General features: G+C 41.9%; 1 protein-coding gene across 2 annotated transcripts in view; it reads right to left on the bottom strand.

The window, feature by feature from the left end:
- gabrb2a (gamma-aminobutyric acid type A receptor subunit beta2a) overlaps nt 1–21247 on the bottom strand; it is a 31714-nt gene that overhangs the window by 3119 nt on the left and 7348 nt on the right. Inside the window, exons 4-9 of one of the 2 annotated variants that reach the window (XM_085171447.1) lie at nt 15129–15349; nt 7241–7323; nt 3626–3763; nt 3257–3409; nt 731–975; nt 121–261 (exon numbers count right to left, since the gene is read on the bottom strand). In XM_085171447.1, coding sequence (XP_085027573.1) covers nt 121–261; nt 731–975; nt 3257–3409; nt 3626–3763; nt 7241–7323; nt 15129–15349 — 981 coding nt within the window. The remainder of the gene's footprint in view (nt 1–120; nt 262–730; nt 976–3256; nt 3410–3625; nt 3764–7240; nt 7324–15128; nt 15350–21247) is intronic. The other variant, XM_085171457.1, reaches the window with a different exon arrangement.

Below are 21247 nucleotides of genomic sequence, written 5' to 3'. Positions count from 1 at the left end.
TGCCTTAAAAAATCTATAAAAAATCAAAGAAATGCACAAAAAAACTACAGCATTTTCCTCTGATCTGGATTGATTCAGATTGATGACATTGTTAGTTTTGACTTTCAAAACCTCCAGTACCTTATTTCTTTGCTCGCCTAGTCCTAATGCGGCATCGTCCACAAAGATGGGATCCCACATCGAGTCATATGCGTCAATTTCCCTCTGTTTCATTCTGGCATACAGAGCATCATCTCTCTGAACTACATTTCCCACCAGCCACTGCAAGCATACAAAATCAGCACTGTTACTTAGGGGGAAATCGTAGCTTGCCACACTCAGAAGGAAAGGGTGTTTGATTTCTTTTTTCTTATGCTGCCGTTATTCTTGCTAACTTTAGCAGCTGAATAAAATTTAAAGAGAAGGCTTTGGCACCACAGCCAGTGATTTTTCCGAGGCGCCTTGCCCTTTGGGAGACACAGAAATATGGAGATAAAGTATAAGCCAGTCATTGCTTCTGCATTCACTCTTTCAGATCCTAGCTGAGTAATAAAGTTGATACACAGGGCTAAACCAGTGAGAAATGGAGAGCTAGAGCAGGAGTAAAGAGTGCTGGTAAAGGACATCAAGCATTGATCACAGCATCACATTGACCTTGAAAGGAGAAGAGGTAATTTTCTCGCACAGAAACAAACACGCACATTAACTGACAACACGGATACCTTTGGAGGAGCTCGGCTCGCGCACGTACCTTGTTGGGGTCGGGTCTCAGCTTCTCGTTATTGGCGGTGGCTGCTTTCTCGGCCGCCTTCTTCTGTCGCTGGGGGCCCTGGCCGAAGAAGATGTAGTTGACGAAGGCGTACTCCAGCAGGGCCAGGAAGACAAAGACAAAGCACCCCATCAGGTACATGTCAATAGCCTTCACGTAGGGGATCTTGGGGAGCGTCTCTCGCAAGTGGGTGTTGATGGTGGTCATGGTCAGCACCGTGGTGATCCCTGGAGATCAGCAGAGTCACAGTTTCAGAGACAAAAGCCCCGCATGTGACGTTTTGTGTCAGGTGTTAGTGAAGTTTAGTCGCGATATTCAACTGTTATAATGATAATCACTTTTGCAATTCATCCAGATTTCTGTCTAGAATTTAAAGCTTTAAGAGCAAATCAAGAACTGATCTGCAGCTGCAGCATGTGTTTATGATGCTAATACTTTTTTTAAAATTAAATTTTATTTATGTATTTCCGAGTTGCCTTGAGGTGCTTTATACTGTAAGGTAAAGACCATACAATAATACAGAGAAAATCCCAACAGTCAAACTGCCCCCTTTGAGCAAGCACTTGGAAACAGTGGGAAGGAAAAACTCCCTTTTAACAGGAAGAAACCTCCAGTAGCACCAGGCTCAGAGAGGGGCAGCTATCTGCTGCGACCGGTTGGGGGAAGGGAGACAGGACAAAAAACACACTGTAGAAGAGAGCCAGAGATTAATATTAACTAATGATAAAACACAGAGTGGTTTATAAACACATAATGAGTGAGCAAGGCAAGAAACAAAGTGCATCATGGGAAGCCCAAAGCAGCCTAGACCTACTGCAGTGTAACTAAGGGAGGATTTAGGGTCACCTTATCCAGCACGAACTATATGTTTATCAAAAAAGGAAAGTTTTAAGCCTAATCTTAAAAGCAGAGATAGTGTCCGTCTCACAAATCCAAACTGGGAGCTGATTCCACAGAAGAGGGGCCTGAAAGCTGACGGCTCTTCTCCCATTCTACTTTTAAATACTCTAGAAACCACAAGTAAACTAGCAGTACGAGAGCAAAGTGCTCTATTTGGGTGATACAATACTATCAGGTCTTTAAGATAAGACGAGGCCTGATTATTTAACACCTTAATACTAATACTACCACGATGAACCCTTTAAATTTGATGTTAGTCATCAGTGTGGTCACATTAGCATGCAGAGCTTAACATGCTGATGTTAGCGTTTGGCCCAAAGCACCGCTCTGCCCAAGTCTATAGGTGAGTCATTCCCTGTGCAGGCTATGGTGCACTATAGCTACTGTCTGCCATTTTATTCCACTGGTTTTAGGCAACAAACTGCACAGTTTTCTTCATCTGATGCCACAACTCTGCATTTTATATAAGCTGCTTACAACTGAGGATCTACTATAGAGGCAGTGCATAATGAATGAACACAGATGTCTTTCTCGCTTCGCTGGAATTTGCCCCAGCATCAAACTAACTGAGCTCAGATGCTCATCTCCAAAGTATACATGCTCGGGAACATGTGCATTTGCTCTTATGCTGTACAATATATAGTGTTTAATGAACGCAAGCAGTCAAATTTGAGAGAATGTGAGTCCATATGGATTAAAAAAAACACCTGAGACTGCGATAGCTTACATCCCGTCGTGCAACCAAATGATGGAACAAACTGTAGGCTTTAAAAAAAGGGCCACATTGCCACTGTAAACATCTGTTGTTAGTCACAGCACGATTCACCTGCTTTCCTGACATGTACACATTGTGTTTGATACATTAGTCATCTGCCTGCACAATCTGCATTTGGTCAGATTCACACGTATTATAAATAACCTGGCAGCCAGCACTGTCACTGTAGCACGGAGCCTCATCTCCCCATTGGCTGCACTTGTTCTCTTTTGGTTAGGACGCTGAGAGCAGAGCGGGGAGGAGGGGGGGGGGGGGCATCTTTAAATCACGTTACCCTCTAAAGACACCGTCTGGGACTCTGACCTGCCAGCCGTCCCCACTTCCGAAAAAACAAACGGTGTGTGACAAGAAAGAGACGCGCAAAACGCAAAAGCTACCGACGTGCCAGTTTGACATTGGCGTGAGAGCGTGAGCTCCAACGTGCATGGTGCATTTAAACAAATACAGCTGCGCTTGGGCTCTGATAAGCTGCGATCTCCGGCCAGCGAGAGGCTCCAAAAGACAGACAGGATGAGAGAAAGACAGCACACTTCAAGGTCGAGCTGCAGTGCCTCTCGCTCTGCATGACTCATGCATATAGTCATCTCTGAACAACAGACATTTAGCCAGGCAGCCTATCACACACTGCTATCACTCACTGTGCTTAGAGCTAATGAGGAAAAAAAGTAAACGCTGAGAAAATACAGGGAAAACATCAGGCTCGGCACAGACACAATAATGCAGAAATCCTGAGCATAATAATGTACGTTAAATGGCTCTTTTCATGCTCTGCTATCATTTGGCTCTGGGTTATTTCTGAGGGTCAGCGCTGAGCAGAAGCGAGCCGATCCTACCCAGGGCCACTCTGGCAGCCGATGCATCGTAGTTGATCCAGAAGGAGACCCAGGAGAGGATGGTAATCAGGATGGAAGGCATGTATGTCTGCAGGATGAAGTAACCAATGTTCCTCTTCAGTTTAAAGCTGAGGGACAGGCGGGGGTAGGAACCTGAAGGAGGCAAAGGAGCAGAGGAAGTGGGACAGAAATAGAGTTTCCTCAGTGACACCAAGTACATTTTCCTTGACGCAAGCGAGCCTGTCACATACACTCTCTCTCTCTAATACTGACTGTCGATTTTATGTTAAAATTAAAAGGCCAAATAATTGTTAACGCAGCAGCTTATGCTAATTAAAACCTGCAAAACCCAGTGACGCTTCTGCGCACCTGTGGAGAAGACGACATTCTTGGAGATGAGTTTGTAGTCGACGATCGAGAACTGAGGCAGCTCTATCCTGTCCACGCCGGACACTGCGCCGTCTCCACCTCGCCAGTAAAACTCAATATCGTCTGTGGTGTATCCATCTGCAGGGGAAAAAAGCCAGGACACTTAGAGAAACATTATCACCATCCATTAATGCTCTATAATATATCACAGCAAAGTGCTGCAATGTTAAAAGTCGTTGTCTGCGGTTTTGTCTGTCTTTGCCCTTAACTATACTTAATGCTTGGCAATATCCACAGCAGCCGTCACCAACTCTGATTACATCTGAAGGGTCATAAGATGATTAGGAACTTTAAATAACAGGAAATTTAACAACATATTTTATGCTTTCTTGGAAAATAGAATGAAGGTGCCATTTTAGGGCTCTAAAAATATGAAATCACTTTTGGTTTAAAGTATTTAAAGTGTTTAAAATTTAAGGAGGTGTTGCAATTTGACTTTAAGAGCCACAAGCCAGAAAAAAGGCCCGCGGCGCTCACTGCAGAAACAAATCTCTATGGTTGTGGTTAGGGTGAGGATCATTAAACTAACACACATTTAAGATCTCCCATTTAGCCAGCCACTGCTGCAGAGGCCATCTTTGCATTAGGGGCTTGTCACATTTTAAAATTTGAAGGTTATAAACAGCAGGGAAGATTACAGAAACACTTACAGCCCTCAGAAATCTTTGAGCGGTGCTCTGAGTATTTGCTGACAAACTTTGTGTAAGCGTAATCTCTATAAACATGCATTCATCCATTTGTCACTCAAAATTAACCATGAGCGTAAGAAGGAGGTGATTGTTGGTGATTTCAAGAACTTGCAGGAAGTAGAAGTCTTTCAGCTCCGTCACCAGGACAAGAAACAGAGGGACGCTCACTAAATATGTGGCTGCCGGTTCACTGCAGGTTTGTTTCAGTAACCTGTTTCCATCAACCTGAAACAATTCGTGTAACTGCAAGAAGTTATCTGGTTGACAACGTGTTTATTTTTCAGCACTTTAAAGCAGGAAGCTAATTTGTACATAGCTGCACACATCGTGAATGGAGACAAAGGAACCTATCTGCATATAAAAAATTAATCAACACTCAGCATTTTCAACTCTCTGTGTGTGAAGCATGTATATGCACCAAGAAACATGTTGTCGTCGGAACTTTATCCTGCTACAGTCAACGGAGCGGTGTCGTGGGCTCACCCAGGGAATGGCCGTCTCCCTACTCCAAAGCTCCACTTTGACTGCCGCATGCTCAAAATAGAGGCAGTGACCTATTCAGATGTGATGAATAATTAAACTCCGAGGCTTTGATTTTTAAAAATTAACACAAAATTCTTTGTTGCTATGGCGCTGACACTGAAGGTGAAGTTAGTCACGTCGGGTTGTTATTGGTCGGACGGGCAGCTGGCTTCACCCACAGGCCTTTTTTTTTTCACAGCAGACATTTTGATTTGTCATAGTTGGAGAAGCTCAGGTGTTACTAATAATATCAGCAATGGCTTCCTTCTGCACGAACCTGCATGCACAATGTCAGGAAACTCAACAGCCACCATTCAGTGTATTATTTATACCTGTGCTTTTCCTACTGCGATGTGTCTGCTGTGGAAGAAAGAGACTCTGTCTCCAGGGTGGTTTTAACATCTTGCATCACTGACAGTTAAGGTAATGGCACACAAATACAGATTTTCTTTCTTTCTTCTTCTTCTTTTTTTTTTTTTTTGCTGTTTTTGTTTGAAAGAAAAAAAAAAAGAAATCCCCCGAAACAGCTGGGTCCTGTAGCTCATGGCCAATATTACTCAAACAGGAGTAAATTCTGCATCTGTTAAGGTTCTGCAACACATTTGGTGCTCTGGTGAGTATTCACAGCAGCAGGATGAAGTACGTGGGATCGACTCAAAACAAACTCACAGTGTGTGATGACAGTAATGAAGAAGCATGTCCATCAGTGCAACACAGAAGCTCTCTGGTGCAGAGGAAGCACCAACTTCTCCGATATTTGTTTAAAATGAGTCTTATTCTTTAATTAAAGCTTTTCTTGCCAGGGCAAACTACGGCACTGAATACTGAATGCATCTGCAGAGCATAAAGCAGTGGATGCTGGAACTCCACACCAGCAGATAAATAAGCTCTAGCGTTATCGTCACAGCGTTACCCCAATTAGTGTACCATGCTGCTGTTGAGGTGCAGCTCGGTTAAGTTCTTATCGGCTACGTCAGGCTGGGGATCAGCGGGGTGTTGAGTCATTTGGTAGAGGGGAGGGTTTTTTTCGATATGAAGGGAGCAGTTTATGGCCAGTACATTCAGTTAGTTTGTAGCTCCATTCGTTCCAGACCATTGTCTCTGTTAGTGCATTACATCACTGCACTCAACCTGGTCTATCAAGACTGATGTGAAGAAGAGTGCCTGAGCCAAAGATGTGCATGGATACTGTATGTCAGCATTTATATGTGCATAACAGATCGTATTAGTTGGTGTTAGAGGGGAAGAAATGCTTTCTTTTTTTTTGTTCAGTGCAGCACGTGAGTCCAGCGGCCTGAGCCGCAGCAGTGAGTATGTGATGTATCGGGGGTTTCTGGGGTTTTAAGACTTGTGTCTGTTAAAAATGCATTGAGTTTATCAAGGGGAGTGAGACTTCTCTGGGCTCATTAGTCTGAATAAAATAGCATGCTCTGGCATGAAGAGATTCCAACGTTAAAACCGTTGCCAGTTAATCCATATGAGAGCAGATACTGCCTGGTGATCAAAACTGGAGCTGTGTGTGTGTGTGTGTGTGTGTGTATTTCTGCCTGAGAGAGGAGGAGAGAAAAAAAGAGCATATGAGTGATGGAGAGAGAGATAAAAAGGCTGGGAGGGAAAAAAAAGAAGAGGATGAGACCGTGTGAAGAAAGGAGATGAGAAACGGAAAGAGAGGGTGATGGGGAGAGAGATGGCAAGCATAATGGGAGAGGAGCAGCGGGGGGTGGGGGTGGGGGGGTGGTTCTGACCCGCGCTGTTTTTGTGCTGCTTAACGCTGCTGGCAATGGTGTCATCAAACCTGGGAAGACTGGGCCTACACCACATCCCAGCCCCATAATCCTTCTCCTAGGGGACCCAGATAATACACGCAGAGGACCTCGTCTTTCTCCTCTCTTTCCTCGCTCCCCTGACTCGAGAGCACCGGATCACGTACAATTACAAACTCCACGTGAAACTGAGTCTTTGTACTTCACAAACATGGAGGCGGCTTCACGAGAAAGCTGAATACAACATCCACTATCAGCACCCTCCTGAAATACTGGACCTAATCAGGCTCCTCCTCGCCTTGGGAAGCCACTGCAGTAGCAGTTGAATTAATTAGGCTGGATGTTATCAGTCACTGAGCCATTAGTGATGTTCCTCTTCTTGATGCATATCTCTTGATATCTCATCAGCCTTTCTCAGCATTTTACATCCTGTCTTATCAACTGTCTTTCTACCTCGGTGCCACTGGGCCGGCAGACTGTTTTCAGGACGGTTTTCCGAGCTGCATGCGTACGTGGGATCTCTTTAATTCGATGTCTTCGTGTGGGTGTGAGAGCTGGTTGTCAGGGACAACGGTACTTACAGCTTTCGATCTCCAGGGTGCAGTTTTGCTCATCTAGAGGGTAGCGGCGCAGGTCCATCATGCAGGCTGCGGTTGTAGTGATCCTACACACAGAGAGAGGGATAAAGAAATATAGGATTCAACGCAGAAACAGGTGGAGGCGGCCACGAGCAGGCTGGGTTCATTTTATTTGACCTTCACTGCGCAGAGTAATGTAAACATCCCTGCAGGATGTTGGCAAACCTGAAGAGCACCAGACATGAAAGCCATTCTTCCGGAAATAATAGGTTCAAATGGAAAATGCCATCAAATGTGGGGATCAGGATTAATTCAAAATCAGATGCTGTTTGGCAAATCCGAGCAACCATTCCAACCGGCCGAGGCAGATGGCCGCGCTCCCGGAGCCTGGTTCTGTCTGGCTTCCTTCTTGTTAAAGCACACTTTTTTACATTAGCCTCAGTTCAAGCCTCCATAAATCGTGAGCTGATGCTGACAATGTCTTTTTATTGAGAAAATCTTTTCTGCTTTTATTATGAAATTTACTGCATATTTTATTCTAATGACAAGCTTGGGAAACTATTAAAGCTAGTAATTATTGTACTTAACAAAGTGTGGAATTTGGACACTATGCTAGTTTTACTTTTATCCCATAAAGAGATAAAAAAAAAAAAGCAGGGTTCAACCTCTGGTTAATGGGCTCCTTAAAAAAAGAGCCGTCGAGCACAGGCCAGTCATATCCAACAAGTTCAGTCAGGGTGACGCACTTCCTGTTATAGATGACAAGTTGGCCAGAGCTGAGACGGGCTGGCACCCGGCCGCACCAAACCCCCGAGGCTGTCTGAGAGAGACTGGCCACACAGTCTAACTATGGGGGCTAAATCTAGCGTAGACGTGTGAGACGAACCCCCTCACACACACGCGCACACAAACACACTGATTGATATAAAACATGATGGCGTCACGCGACCATTAATAATAATAGCAGCCTGTGGGAGAATTCCCAGTATAGGTTGAAGTGTTTGTCATAACCGCGGGTTTTCCTTGTCACAGCTGATTACGGTCACATCATCGATTTATTGTGTTAGCGGTCCATTCATTTGTACGTGACAATGAAAAAGGCCACTGAGTAGCCAGATCATCCAGTAAAAGTCACGCTACATTTACACTTTACATTCATTGGACATTCAGTTCAACAACAAGGATCCCTCAGTGTCGCACAATCATAATTTGTCTTTATTCATAATTGCACTTTCCATCAATATATTAGTTCATATGTCCTTTTATTTCTTCAGTTTCACCATTTTGTGAAATACAGTGTTTGTAATGGAAACAAATGAATCTTGCTGCTTATCACTGAATTTGAACTAATACAAAAATAAATGAAAGGTAAACTGTCCTTATAAGAGAGGTGATGTGAACAAAAGGGCTTCATGATGATCATTTTACAGTGTTAAGCTGTAAAACAAACCCGCTGTCCTTATTTGAGGGCTTATGAGGGTCACCTTTGCACATCTCTGTTCAGGAATTGGGCCTCGAGAGGATATGCAATTTTATAAATCAGGGACAATAAATATTAAATAACAAAAAATCTGTTGTTTACCATTAAAAAAAAAAACAAGCAGTGGTGTCTGGATTTGCTTATTTTGAAAAATCAAAGACTTTACGTCATTCCACTATTTATAAAATCATAATGGAAGTGCTACCATGGGGAAAAAAATATATGACAAAGTGCTGAAATGTATATTGTTTGGTGTGCCTGTAAATGTTTTAAACATGAATAGAAATGGGCAAAAAAATGTTCTGAGTTCACACATTTTTCAAATCGCTGCTGCTTTGAGATTAAGAACGTGGTCCCGTGGAGCTGCGGGGACACTATGGCAATAAAAAAATACAATCACAATGCCTTCTCTCGGTTAACTTCATCACATCTACAGACGCATCTTTAAGAGCGCCTTGTCTTTAATAATTAAGAGCAAACTTTATTTGAAATCTTTCTGCATAAGATGTTCAGCTCCCTCAGGCCGAGCCTGGCAAGTTTGGGATTTCATTTTTTTGAGCTGCAGAGACTCACAGTCTTTCTTTCACACACTCGGGCTCTCTCAGTCTCTGCCTCCTTTTTTCTTGCTCTCTGGGCTCTTATGTAAGAGCCAGTTAGCAGGGCCATGGTGCACTGGGGGATTAAAACAGGAGGCTCATTTCTGTCCTAGTTTACCCCTTTTTTATGGCCACAACTTCCCAGGATGTTGCGCTCGCACAGCCGGGCACTCATCACTCACCATCATCGCCATCGCCATCACTAAATCATCGCGGTGGCACAGAGGAAACACAGGGGAAAAGCAGAAATGAGGCCAAAATGGCAGGGGTAAAAATAACAGCCTATTTATAGCCCACCTACATCATCAGCAGAAGTCTCACAGCTTTCTCGTCTGAGACTCCGCACGGCTGATCAAGAACTGCTTCTGCACCCCCCACCCCCCACCCCACCCGGCTGAGCTAGAGCATCCAAAACCTGCGCTAACAATTACCCCAAAAATGCAAATAATGAGCACGCAGGAGAAGCAGGACGAGGGTTTCTCTCTGCAGGATTCCCTCCCCATCTTTGAATCTCCTCCTCCTCCTCGTCTTCGTCATCTCCACTGCAGAGAGAGTCTGCTGTGGACCTCTGCAGCAGCAGCAGCAGCAGCAGTTGTCATGAAGCGCAGGCTTGTTTGCTCTTCATCAACATCAGAGCCGGTCCGTCTCTCGCTCATCCCAACCTGCCGGCGGAGAGGCCACGCTCTCGCAGATCACGCAGAATCAAACACGCTACATTTGCTCTGCGTCGGAGCTAATAGGACAGAGTCTAAAAAAGGCTGTTTTTTTTTTTCTTTTTTTGTCTATGTTCCTCTCACAGTTCAACCCAGGCGCTCTCTCTCTCTGTATATGTGTGTGTGTGGACCCCCCTAAGGCGGCCTGTGCACCTTTATTCCAAATGACCTTGTTTACGGACATAACACAACCACCACGAATTCCCAGACAGAATCTCATTTCGAGGGAGCATCAGAGAAGAAGAGGCCAAAATGCAGAGGGGAGGAGGATTTTTGCAGGTTCCAAACCTGGTGCAGGCTTACTTAAACTGACATTTCATCATGCATGCAGGCATCAGGAGAAAAAAAATAGAAAGATCATTTCAGAAGTTAAATTAAGATGGAGAAGCTTCCTCCATTTTGGATAGAGAGCCCATGTTGAGCTGAGCTAACACATGCAGGATTGTCTGTTCCTGCTCAGGCAGGTCACAGAGCACATCCAATCAAAAAGCAGGAAAAATAAAGAGGTTTCTACGTTTCCCTCTCGCCTTCAGAAGGAGATAACTCTAAAAGTGATCCCATTGACAGCATTCGCACGGGATATCATCGCGCATTTTAGCTGCAGAGCAGAAATGCTCCTCGGCCTGACAGAAGACGACGTCAGTCTCCAAAGCACAAGGATGTGTCCTCTCACAACACAAAAGGAGTTACAATATTCACAGAGAAAGGAGGGAGGGTGGAGGGGGAGTGGGGAGAATCCTAATAATTTCTCCATTTTGAATGAAGTCTGACCTTCACGTCTCTTTCTCCCTCTTCGGCTCAGTCTCTCTCTGTATGCCAATGTGGAGCGACATACAGCACGAGTCACGCACTCGGTGTCTGTGTGTATATTTCTTTTTCATTTTTTCCTCCATCCCTGCATAAAATGAAAAGCTAAGTGGAGTTTGTGTTTTCCTGTTGTGTGCGTATATGTGTGTTTTTTCCTCGCAGCCTGGGCGGTATCTGTGTTATTGGCTGAGCCTTTTCAGGGGCTGGGTAATTAGATCAGACTGCCTCTCCCCGAGAGTCAAACCGAGCTCTAAAGTGACAGTTGGGAGCACTGTTGTAATTTTCTGCTCCTCCTGGTAATTGAAGACCAGGATTTGGCAGGATTGGGATGCACTATATATCCACTGAATAAGGAGTAAACAACACTCTCAGTCTTCCTCCTTCGTGTGCACCCCTGAAAATAACACTCACTCATTCACACACACATGTACCCAGAGACACAAATTGCACACACAGACACACACATCTCCTGCAAACTAAACAGTTTAACCTACTAGTGTTTGCCAGTTAGCGTGTTAGCTGGTTTCAGCTCAGCACAAATACTCCTCTTGCAAGATCAATAATACGTTTACTTTTGCCCCTCATTATCTAAGGATTTAGCAATATTACATGATATTTTATAGTCAAACATTTTAGCTTAATCTCCAAAAAGAGCGATTCAGCATATAGTAAAGGGGTAAAATTATAGGGGCAGGAAGCTTTCTGGTTTTCAGTCTGTAGTTGAAGCACTATTGATAAGTCAATTTGAGCAGGCTTTACTTGCATTAGAAGGATGGCATGTGATGACTATTAGCTGACAATTATTACTTGCCAAAATTAGTTTGCTCTATCCAGAGGCTGAGTCAGCAGATCAGTCGGTAGATTTTAGAATAAATTGAAAATGTATTTAAACGTTTACAGACGGTTGTTTGGTTGAGTAACATGTCTGTGTTTATATTGTGCAGATTGAATAAGAGAGTCGCTGTGTCCTGCATGTGGTTCCATCTACTCCAGTGATTTAATATCACAGCAGAGGTGAAGATATCCTGACCGCACAGCTCCATAAACATGTCAGCACCCATAGATTTCTAAATGACATCTTTTAGTTTCCTACCTTCTTCATTTCTTATTAATTTAATGCAAAACTTTGCTCTAATAAATGAGGAAATGAGAAAATCTCTGTATGTTTGTGATGTTTAACAGCCATTCATGCAGTTTAGTTCAAAATTGGCAGGTGTGCCACTGGAGGCCTCTGGAAGTGCTGTGTAGAGTTTATCCATATAATAAAACAGAAAAGTGGGACCCACCCACTCCATACTGCCAGTGGATATTAATCACTGAAGTCAATGACTTTTTGATTGCCACATTGCTGCAAATCAAAATAGAAAAAAAATAATCACAAAATACATACGACTTGGAAAACTTGGTGGTTGCTGGATGATTGCATTTCATTTTTTTTTTAATGCAATGGCTTGCAAGTAGATGAGTATCCAAAGTCCTCAACCACTGGGGGACCACTTTAGATTGCAAGATGATTGCACAGGTCGCCTGATGGGAGGCAACCTGTCTCCAAACACTTGTCATCTGACTCACTTTCAGAAAAATCAGTTAAGATTTGCAAAAATGTATTTAAAATTTATACAAGCAGAGAGATTATAAACACATCGGGATCAATCTGACTCAGTCTGTGCTTATGGATACAACTTATCTGCAATGCATCTCTTTGCAGTAGGAGACTTGGACTAGTTGCCAACTGGTTGTATTCTGGTTCTATTACGTCAGAGCAAGGTTGCCAAGGTTGTCTTTGTCATGTTGCAGTTGAATCACTGTCTTGAAGAAACTATGTCACTGTTTTTGGAGGAATTTCTGAATTTCAGAGATTCTGGATGTACACTGAGTGGAAGTAGTTAAACAGTGTGGTTTTTCCACTTTCATGTCGATTTCTTTATATGCAGACGGCAACAGACAGCAAAAGGTTTATGATTTCCTGCGATTTATTCATTCACACCCAGTTTACATGGAATTGTGACCTTGACCCTACTCAGTTGCAAACTGATAACACACTCATCGCCTTTTTGACAAACCTAAGCTGCACTGAAGAGTGCAACTACCTGTAAGACCTGGTCCTCATGGCTAAAGCAACCATTTCAAAAGCAACAAGATTACAAGATTTCAAAGGCACAGCTGTAATAATTTTAATTACCCTCTGATTCTTCAATGTACTTTTACATCAATAGTTAATGTTTATGTCCTACATACATATAGATTTACTCATGAAAGTGGTCCCTTTCACGGTTTACATGTTTATAAATAATTAGGAAATGGCTTTCAGGGACAGTAATTATGGTTGAACTACTTGGAAACATTTCATCTCTACTTTTCTACTTTTTACTCAGATACATGTATTTGACAGCTGTAGTTACTCCACTTTTCCTTTTTTTTATATTTTAGCTACAGTCAGTCAGCTTCAGACATATGATGCAGTGGTATGAATTAAACAGTAGTGTGTAAAGAAAGTGAATTTTATTGTCAAAATGACTAGTATCCACAGTAAAAGCTTTCTTACTTAATAATGCATCCGTTTTTAATTTGTCATAACATGCTGATATAATTTTATGCTCTTTCTGCAGCATAATTTTAAAATGTTCTCCCCTTTACTGTTTCCTTTTTACTTTAACTCTTAACTAAAACTTCTTCCACCACTGCTGACCTTTACCCCGATGACATGCCTTAAATGAATTCACATCCCCGGACGTCGGACGTATGTGTGCTCACATACGTCCTCTTTCCTATAGACTCTCAGTTAGCCATCTTCTCCACACCCACTAAAGCTGTGTTGTTGCAACCAGCTGACCCGTCTCTACAGGTACATGTCAGTGTGCTCAGAGCATGCAGGCATCTGGCCGGGCTGACTCTGACAGCAGCTTGTGTCTGGACTCGCTAGCATCAAATAAAACCTGGACCAAACCCACGAACCAAATAACGGAGAAGCCGGCAGGCACCGGCACTGACAAGGACAACGCATCCGAGGTAAAAACCACATGTCTCTGTTGCGCACACCCCCTTAAAATTTCACAACACTCTTACAACTCCCCTGGCTTTCATTGCTTTTTGGCTGTTATGCAAAAAATATGTGTTAGGCTTATATAATTGAGTCAGAGTGTTCGGAATTACATTTCTTGACTGTTGAGACAAAATGTAGCGATGAATAATGTGGTGCAGTGCAGATACTTAAATTTTTTAAGCAGCCTTTGCGCAAGAAGGGCATCTCAGTCAAGAGAGGGAACGACTGCAACATCTTGAATTAGCAACAATAACCTCAGCTTTTAACACACACACATGCATGAACACACACGCACACGAAAAGGCGGTGACAGATCAGAGGAGGCAGTGGCAGAGTGATGGACGGGTTGCGTTAGCATATGCAGTCAAATACGCAGCGTCAGTACAAATACAGATTCGGTGTTTGTATTGAACTGCTACATTATTGATTATGACTTTATCAATTATGGATGACAGCATCCTCAGAGGCATCGCAGCCCTGCGCCACAAAGAGACGTCGTGTAGATGGGCTGCACACAATCAGAGACAGTTCAGATTTTTATTATTGATGATCATCAGGAGATATGAAAGGCTACAGTACAAGTGCACATAGTTCCTCCTATACACACCTCCTATACTTCATTACGACCCGGGGTGTTATTTTTTTTTTAGATTTGTGGCTTGTGTGCAATTAATTCGATGACATTAGCATGGAAAGTCAATAAGTCAGTGGTATAGATTATTGACATCACTGAACTCTAACTTAAACAGTCAAACGTAACCTTTCTGTGCCCAAACACAATCACCAATCCTTTGATATCAATAAAGAAGCGGGAAAAAAACAGGAAATACACACATTTGCACTTTTTCTTACTTTAACAGGTGCTAATTTTGTGTCATATATCAGCTTTTTTAATAATCAGATTTAGGTTATTCTTTGAAAACACTGCCTTTTTCAATATATATATAACCCTGGGTTTTATTTTAAAATGCCTACTTGTTGAGCAGCGCTACACAAACACACCTGCCTCGCTTGGCCTCCGTGTTCTTTTCAACCTTGTTAATCATCTCAGAAAGCGGCACCATGGGCGGCCTCGTAATAATCCCTCATTGCGTATGAAAAGTGCAGCTTGACTGCTCTGAGTAGAGTTTGTAGAGGCTGAAATATCTTCTCTTATTTTCTTACTTTTTTTTTTCTTTTTTGTGGTCCAACCAGATCATTTGCCAATAAAAACAATTCATAAAGACACAGCTATGACACATAAAAGTCTTACCTGAGTCCGTACAGCACCGTTCCATCGGGGTGGAGACGAATCATCCTGTTCTTCACTGTGACGCCATGCACAAAGGACTTCTTGTCGTTGAGGAAATAGGTGTCAGGGACCCACAGCTGGTCAGCCACTCGGTTATCCAGAGTCAGGTTGTAAGCAATCTCAGAGTAGGAGAGGCGCTTGTCCCGCCACGCTTGCTGGAAGTACATTGTCAAGGTGTAGTCCTGCCAAACAGAGGTGAACTACATTTAACGCCACAGTCAAACTCATTGTACATTTTTTTATATATGTTTTATTTTCATCACCATCTCAACCGGGGAGCACATAAAGCTCTACCGGGATGTCATGTCACGCTCATGTCTGAGCTGTGGCACGTTTTCATGGGCTCTGCATAGTGAGAAGGTCAGCCAAAAGGTCGTCGGTGGTCTGAAAGGCCACAGCCTGCACTAGGGGGCCCGTGGTGGCCGGGGTTGGGGGGTTAATATTCAACTATCCTCCATTAATTTTTAGACCATAACCAGAGGGCAACTTTCTCAGCTGGCTGACTATTGTCTCATGCTAAAAATATCTGCTTCCACTTGAGCGAATGAAGCTGCCTTCTGCTTTACAGAGACAATACCCTCTTTAATGCAAACTCCTGGTAGATATCTGCAGCTGGGGCTTCCTCCCTCTCTCTCTTTTTTATGTTCTGACTTTGCATAATAAACAATCACAGCGACTAAGATTCAGGGGAGAATTTTCCAGATTTAACCTTAGTGGGGAGGGGGGGAAAAAAAATCAGTATTTATACTGTACAGTTTGTTTTTACACATGCTCAGAGATGTGGTAGAAAACCGTACCTCCTCCTCCTCCTCCTCCTCCCTCTCTGTGTGTATCTTTTCTCTGCTTCTCACTCTTAAAAAAAGACTCACACCCACACACAGCCACAGCGAAAAACAGCACTGTAGTCGGATCTGCTTGGTTACAGTGTGTTGCAGTGCAATCAGCGAGTGGGAAAACAAATTAAAAAATACGGTCCGTGAAACAAGGCCCTTGAGCTTTTACTCCAAGCAGCCATCATCATCACTTATCGCCGTGTTTCTATGTTTCCGAGCCCCATCAGAACACATTGGCGTGACGCTGCCGCGCAGTTGCCACTGAACACTAAATTCACTGTGTGCAGCGTGCCCGACCGAAGTATTAGTGTAAAAAAGGCCATCTAAAAATACACCAGATTCTGCCATCTTGATTTTTTCTTTTTCAGGAATAAAAAAAAGTCACGCGAGGACAGCTGCTTCCTTATCCTGTTTTACAAGGGTTCCCACTGAACCCTCCTCTCACACTCGCTCCCTCTCTGTCTCATTATCAGCCTGTCGATCGGATATCTCTATCACCTTTGGGATCGTTAGCTGCTGCCTGCAGGCTCAGAGTACATCACAAACCCAGGCAGCACATCCTGTGATACACTCCTGTCTTTATCGCAGGAAAACAAACAGGCCTCTCTTTAGCAGAATTATAAAAAAAAATAACACATAATATTAACCCAGTCTAAGAAGATGGTTACAAAAATTATTGTTGTGGAAACTTTCTGTTAATGTGGTATCAGTCTTGCAGAGAGAAACACCTCAAGACATTTTGGTGGATAAAGTCACAATGTGACAAGGAGGCTAAGTAATAAAGACAACAAACTGCAGTTCCTCACGCGGCCACTTGAGGCTAGCTTCAAATGTGAGTCAATCCCCATAGACTTCCATGTTAAAATGCCCACCTTTGCACCAGTGCAGTCCATCTGGTCACTACTAGATATTCTGCTGAGGCAGTATCCTTGCTTTTAAAGCCCCAGCTGCAACTCAAAAACACTCAGACTCGGATAATAGCGATAGAGTCTGTGTATGCACCTTGCTAACCAAGCAAGCAAGCGTTAGAGATGCTAATAATTTAGCTATGCAACTTTTGTCGAACTGCTGTGGTTCATGAACACAAATTGTCGGGTTCCTTCGTGTCAGTAAGTGTATTTGTAAGTAATGTGCTTCAGCAAGACATACAAGTCATGCCATAAACACACGAGCAATAGGGAGGCGTTGTCATGGCAACCGAGAAAGCAAAGATTAACTAAATCCTTTTTAGTGCCTAAACCAACGGCATATTTTTAACCCTATAAAGCCTTAACTATGAAATAATTGCCAGTAAATTCTAATTTTTGGAAATCGAAGTGTTTAATGAACCTTCTGAGATATTTTTATATATATATATATATATATATATATATATATATATATATATATATATGTGTGTGTGTGTGTGTGTGTGTGTGTGTGTGTGCGCGCGCGTGTGTGTATATTTGCATATGTGAGTTTTAGTTTACATAATTTTTGCTGCATCCAGCATTTTTTGTGTGCAATTTATGGTGTAATTTATTTATGTTGTTCTAGAGAAAAAATCACTCTGATCTCTCAAAAACAAATACATCAAATGTTATACATTTATTGTTACAGCATTAATCAATAACATATTTAAAAATGACAGAAATTACATCTGAAAAGCTGTCTGTAGCTCAAATTTGAGTCTCTGGCGTTAACAGTGAATTAATCGGCTCCACAGCCACAAACCCCTCCACCCTCCGAATGAAGACTGTGGAAAATATTAACATAGTGAAAATGGAATCAAATCAGGACATATGACAGTGGGACGATGAAAAGTTGTGTTCATGATGGGAATTTTATATTGAGGTAAACAAAATGATGCCAAATTTGTGCCCAGAAACACAAATCATTAGATTAAAAGGTCATGATAAACTGCTGTGAGGAAGGTTTGTGTCCAAATATTCTTACTTCTGCCTCCAACAGCCAAGATGGTGACAAAAACGGTAGTCCATAAACCAAAGGGTGATGTCACAGTTGCCAGGTCCATCTTTAATATAGAGTCACTGGTGTGAACTGGGAGTGCCATAATCCTATTTTTGATTTTCTTGTTTGCAGTCCCAGCTCTCAACTTTTTTACTCGAGTAACTAAAACCTAAAGATTTAAGAGTCACGAAGATATAACAGAAAGATAACCAGCAAATTCTGGTGATTACCTGGTGATATTAGTTTCAGTCCATTTCAGCATTATTACACTGAAAATGAAATGTCCTTTCTTAAAATGACACGATGCATTTAACTTCAGTTATAGTGATTATTCAATTTAACTTGTTCACACTGAGTTTTCTGGACTTTCAGCCTCCATACTTGTTTCAGTTATATTCTAAACAAGGAGCATTGCCACACTCAAAGGACTGCTACTTTTTGAGTTTAGGTGTAAGTTCAGGTAATGAATTAAGTAATAATCTGTATCTCTTCTGTATCGATGCTAATGCAAAGACTGTCTGTACTGTATTGACCCCTCTGCAGAGTTTCTTTCAATAAATCTCAGAAAACCCAGTTTGGCTTCAACGCTCAGTTTATTTTTTTCATAAGAGTTTGTTCACTTTTCATGGAAGAAGACAGGGGCCACTGAAAAAATAAAAATGAAAAAAAGAAAAAATTCTGACATTTTTCTGACAAAATTCCAACTTTGATTCCGGACTTCTGTTTTTAATTTTCAAATTTTACAATTCTAAAGTAAAGTCAGCTTTATTTTAATTCACCGATTAGAATAAAATAATAAAAAATAATAAAAATAACAGGCTGTTACCAAAATCTGTCGCTACTCCCCGTATAAACAGTAAACACTCAATAGTAGGCAACAAATAAAAATAAAAATCTGATTTTGGATCATTGTGAAGCGTCTCCTGTACTCGGATACTAAATGAGTCACATATTCACAGCGGACATTTTATCCAGTCATAGTAGGAAAAGTTCAGGTGTTACTAATAAGATAAAGATTTCTGACATGACAGCGTGACAGTGAGGCAGTTACACGTGTGCTTTTCTGACTGTGATCTCTCAGATTAGATGAGGAGTGGACACCAAACGATGTGAATGCTAAATTAGCTAAACCTGGATTTTAAAGATGCCTGTCCTCGTTTTAAAGTGTTGAGCTTGCATATTTGCAGGGCCTCTGTGTGTCTACGTTAGAGGTTTTAACAGTATAGATATGCACAGAGAACACCTGGGCCTGCACGCTGCCTCCTGGCTGTGCTGTAAAATGGCAGCATAATTACGTCCTTGCAGATGGTGCTGTTTACCTTGACTTGGACATCACTTGAGCACCTGAGTGCCTCACCTCTCTCTCTCTCAGTGCAGCCTGAGAACCAAATCTGCAACACAGAGTACTGCAAGGGAACAGTTTTGTAACAGACGAAGTGCTGGCTGAGTCATGCTGTACAGGTGCTGTGCAGTAAAATAAGCAGGACAACCATGTTATTTTTATGCAAATAATCCCTCAAAAGCCTAAAAAAATAATGAGATTATCTTTGAAAATCTGACAAATATGTTTCTGCATCTTGTATATTAGCATTGAGTCACTAGGGCTGTGTAAGGAGAGAAAATCCTGATTGATATTTCTCCCATCCGCACCCAGAAAAAAGCTGCAGCTAGTCGGAGCATCCCATGCTTGAGCACTGGTCTCCAGAGCGACCTTCAATCTCCTTGTCACAAGCACTTCTCAGAAACTCCATTAACATCACACAGACAGCCCAGTAAGCATCAGTGAGGGAGACATCTTGTGGAGAGCACCAACATTTAAAAGAAAAGGCATGACAGCACCGAATACATAAACACAAAGAGCATACAAACGAGGCTCGGCTAACTTGAAAAAACATCAAGGCTGGGTGTACAGTGACAGTGTCTCGCTGCAGATATGTTTCTGGGCTAACAAACCCCCATTAAGAACCTGACAGAGTGACAAGGAGTACATTTGTGTTTCCCTGAGAAATCTGACAGACTATGGTTGTTACAAGTCCTCCATTACAACTACATCAGCTGTCACAAGCGACATAAGAGGGGGGCTGTGCATAGATGGGCTTAACACAATATACTGCTGGGTTTGTAAATTTAGATTTGAGGGAAAAGTTGACTTTAAGCATTCACTTTTCATAAACATATAAACTGCTTCCTCTGTTCTGTCTGTACAAAGCAGTCACATTAGGTTTAGGAAGGGGTAAGGGTGATGGTATGTGCCTGAAACTTGAAACTGATGGATGTTTTTGTCTTTTCAGATTAAACTCATTTTTAGGTAATATTATTTTCCAAGTCTCCTTTTTCCCAGAGAATGTTTTGGTTTATTGAAATTGCTAATCAACAGTAAAGGATGATATTTATCATACATTTATTTAGGTAAAGGTGAAATTCCCTTGATAATCTTAAAAAAATAAAAATAAAAAATACTTTTGCACTGACTACCCTGCTACCTTGATTGTAGTGAAAATTCACTAGATTTTATATAATACATATAACATAATAAACATAAGGAGTAAGAAACTGTAACTTTACTCTAAGAAAATTGTAAAAACAAAACAAATTTAAAAAACGATAAGGTACCGTGAACGCTGCTCAGTAATACAAATAAAATACAGCCGTTCACTCTGATTGGGTGTGCTTGTGTTACCACGGTGATTTGCTGCAGTGTAGACTTAGTAGGAAACTAACGCTAAAATACGAGAAACCCCGTTGCCAGTATTTACTCTTAATCAACGGGATAATTTTTTACAGTGTGTGAAAAGACACGTCCACAGACAGTCACTTTCATGTTCTTTATTAATTTCTAATTAATAATTTATTAAGTCGCTGTCCTGCACTAATTCCCACCGTAAAACATAATTAAATGTGATGGATAGAATTTGTACTTGTTGTTAATAATGCTTTCTACACAGCACTCCCTTTTTTTGTCAAACATTTTCTGCGACAGACCAGTCAGCCTCTCTGTGGTCTATATCCACACAATGATAAATACATTACAATATTTATGAAAAAAACATTTTTACTTGTTCGTTGTCTTCATTAAAAGATTATTATTATTATTATTAATAATAATAATAATAATAATTTTACTAAAGATATTTTCACTGTGGTGAAATATACACATGAAATAAAAATAAATACTAAAAAAAACCCCGGATCCATGGATGTTTGGTTTGTGCACCTTTCCCTCGTCTCTCTGCAGCTTTATAGCAGTGGACAGAAGTCCACCATATTGCTAATGCTCTCCTGTGCTTGGTCCTGCTG

The sequence above is a fragment of the Neolamprologus multifasciatus genome, chromosome 2, assembly GCF_963576455.1.
Source record: "Neolamprologus multifasciatus chromosome 2, fNeoMul1.2, whole genome shotgun sequence".
Lineage (NCBI taxonomy): Eukaryota > Metazoa > Chordata > Actinopteri > Cichliformes > Cichlidae > Neolamprologus > Neolamprologus multifasciatus.
Note: the sequence above shows the minus strand (reverse complement) of the source record. Positions and strands in the feature narration are given on the sequence as shown.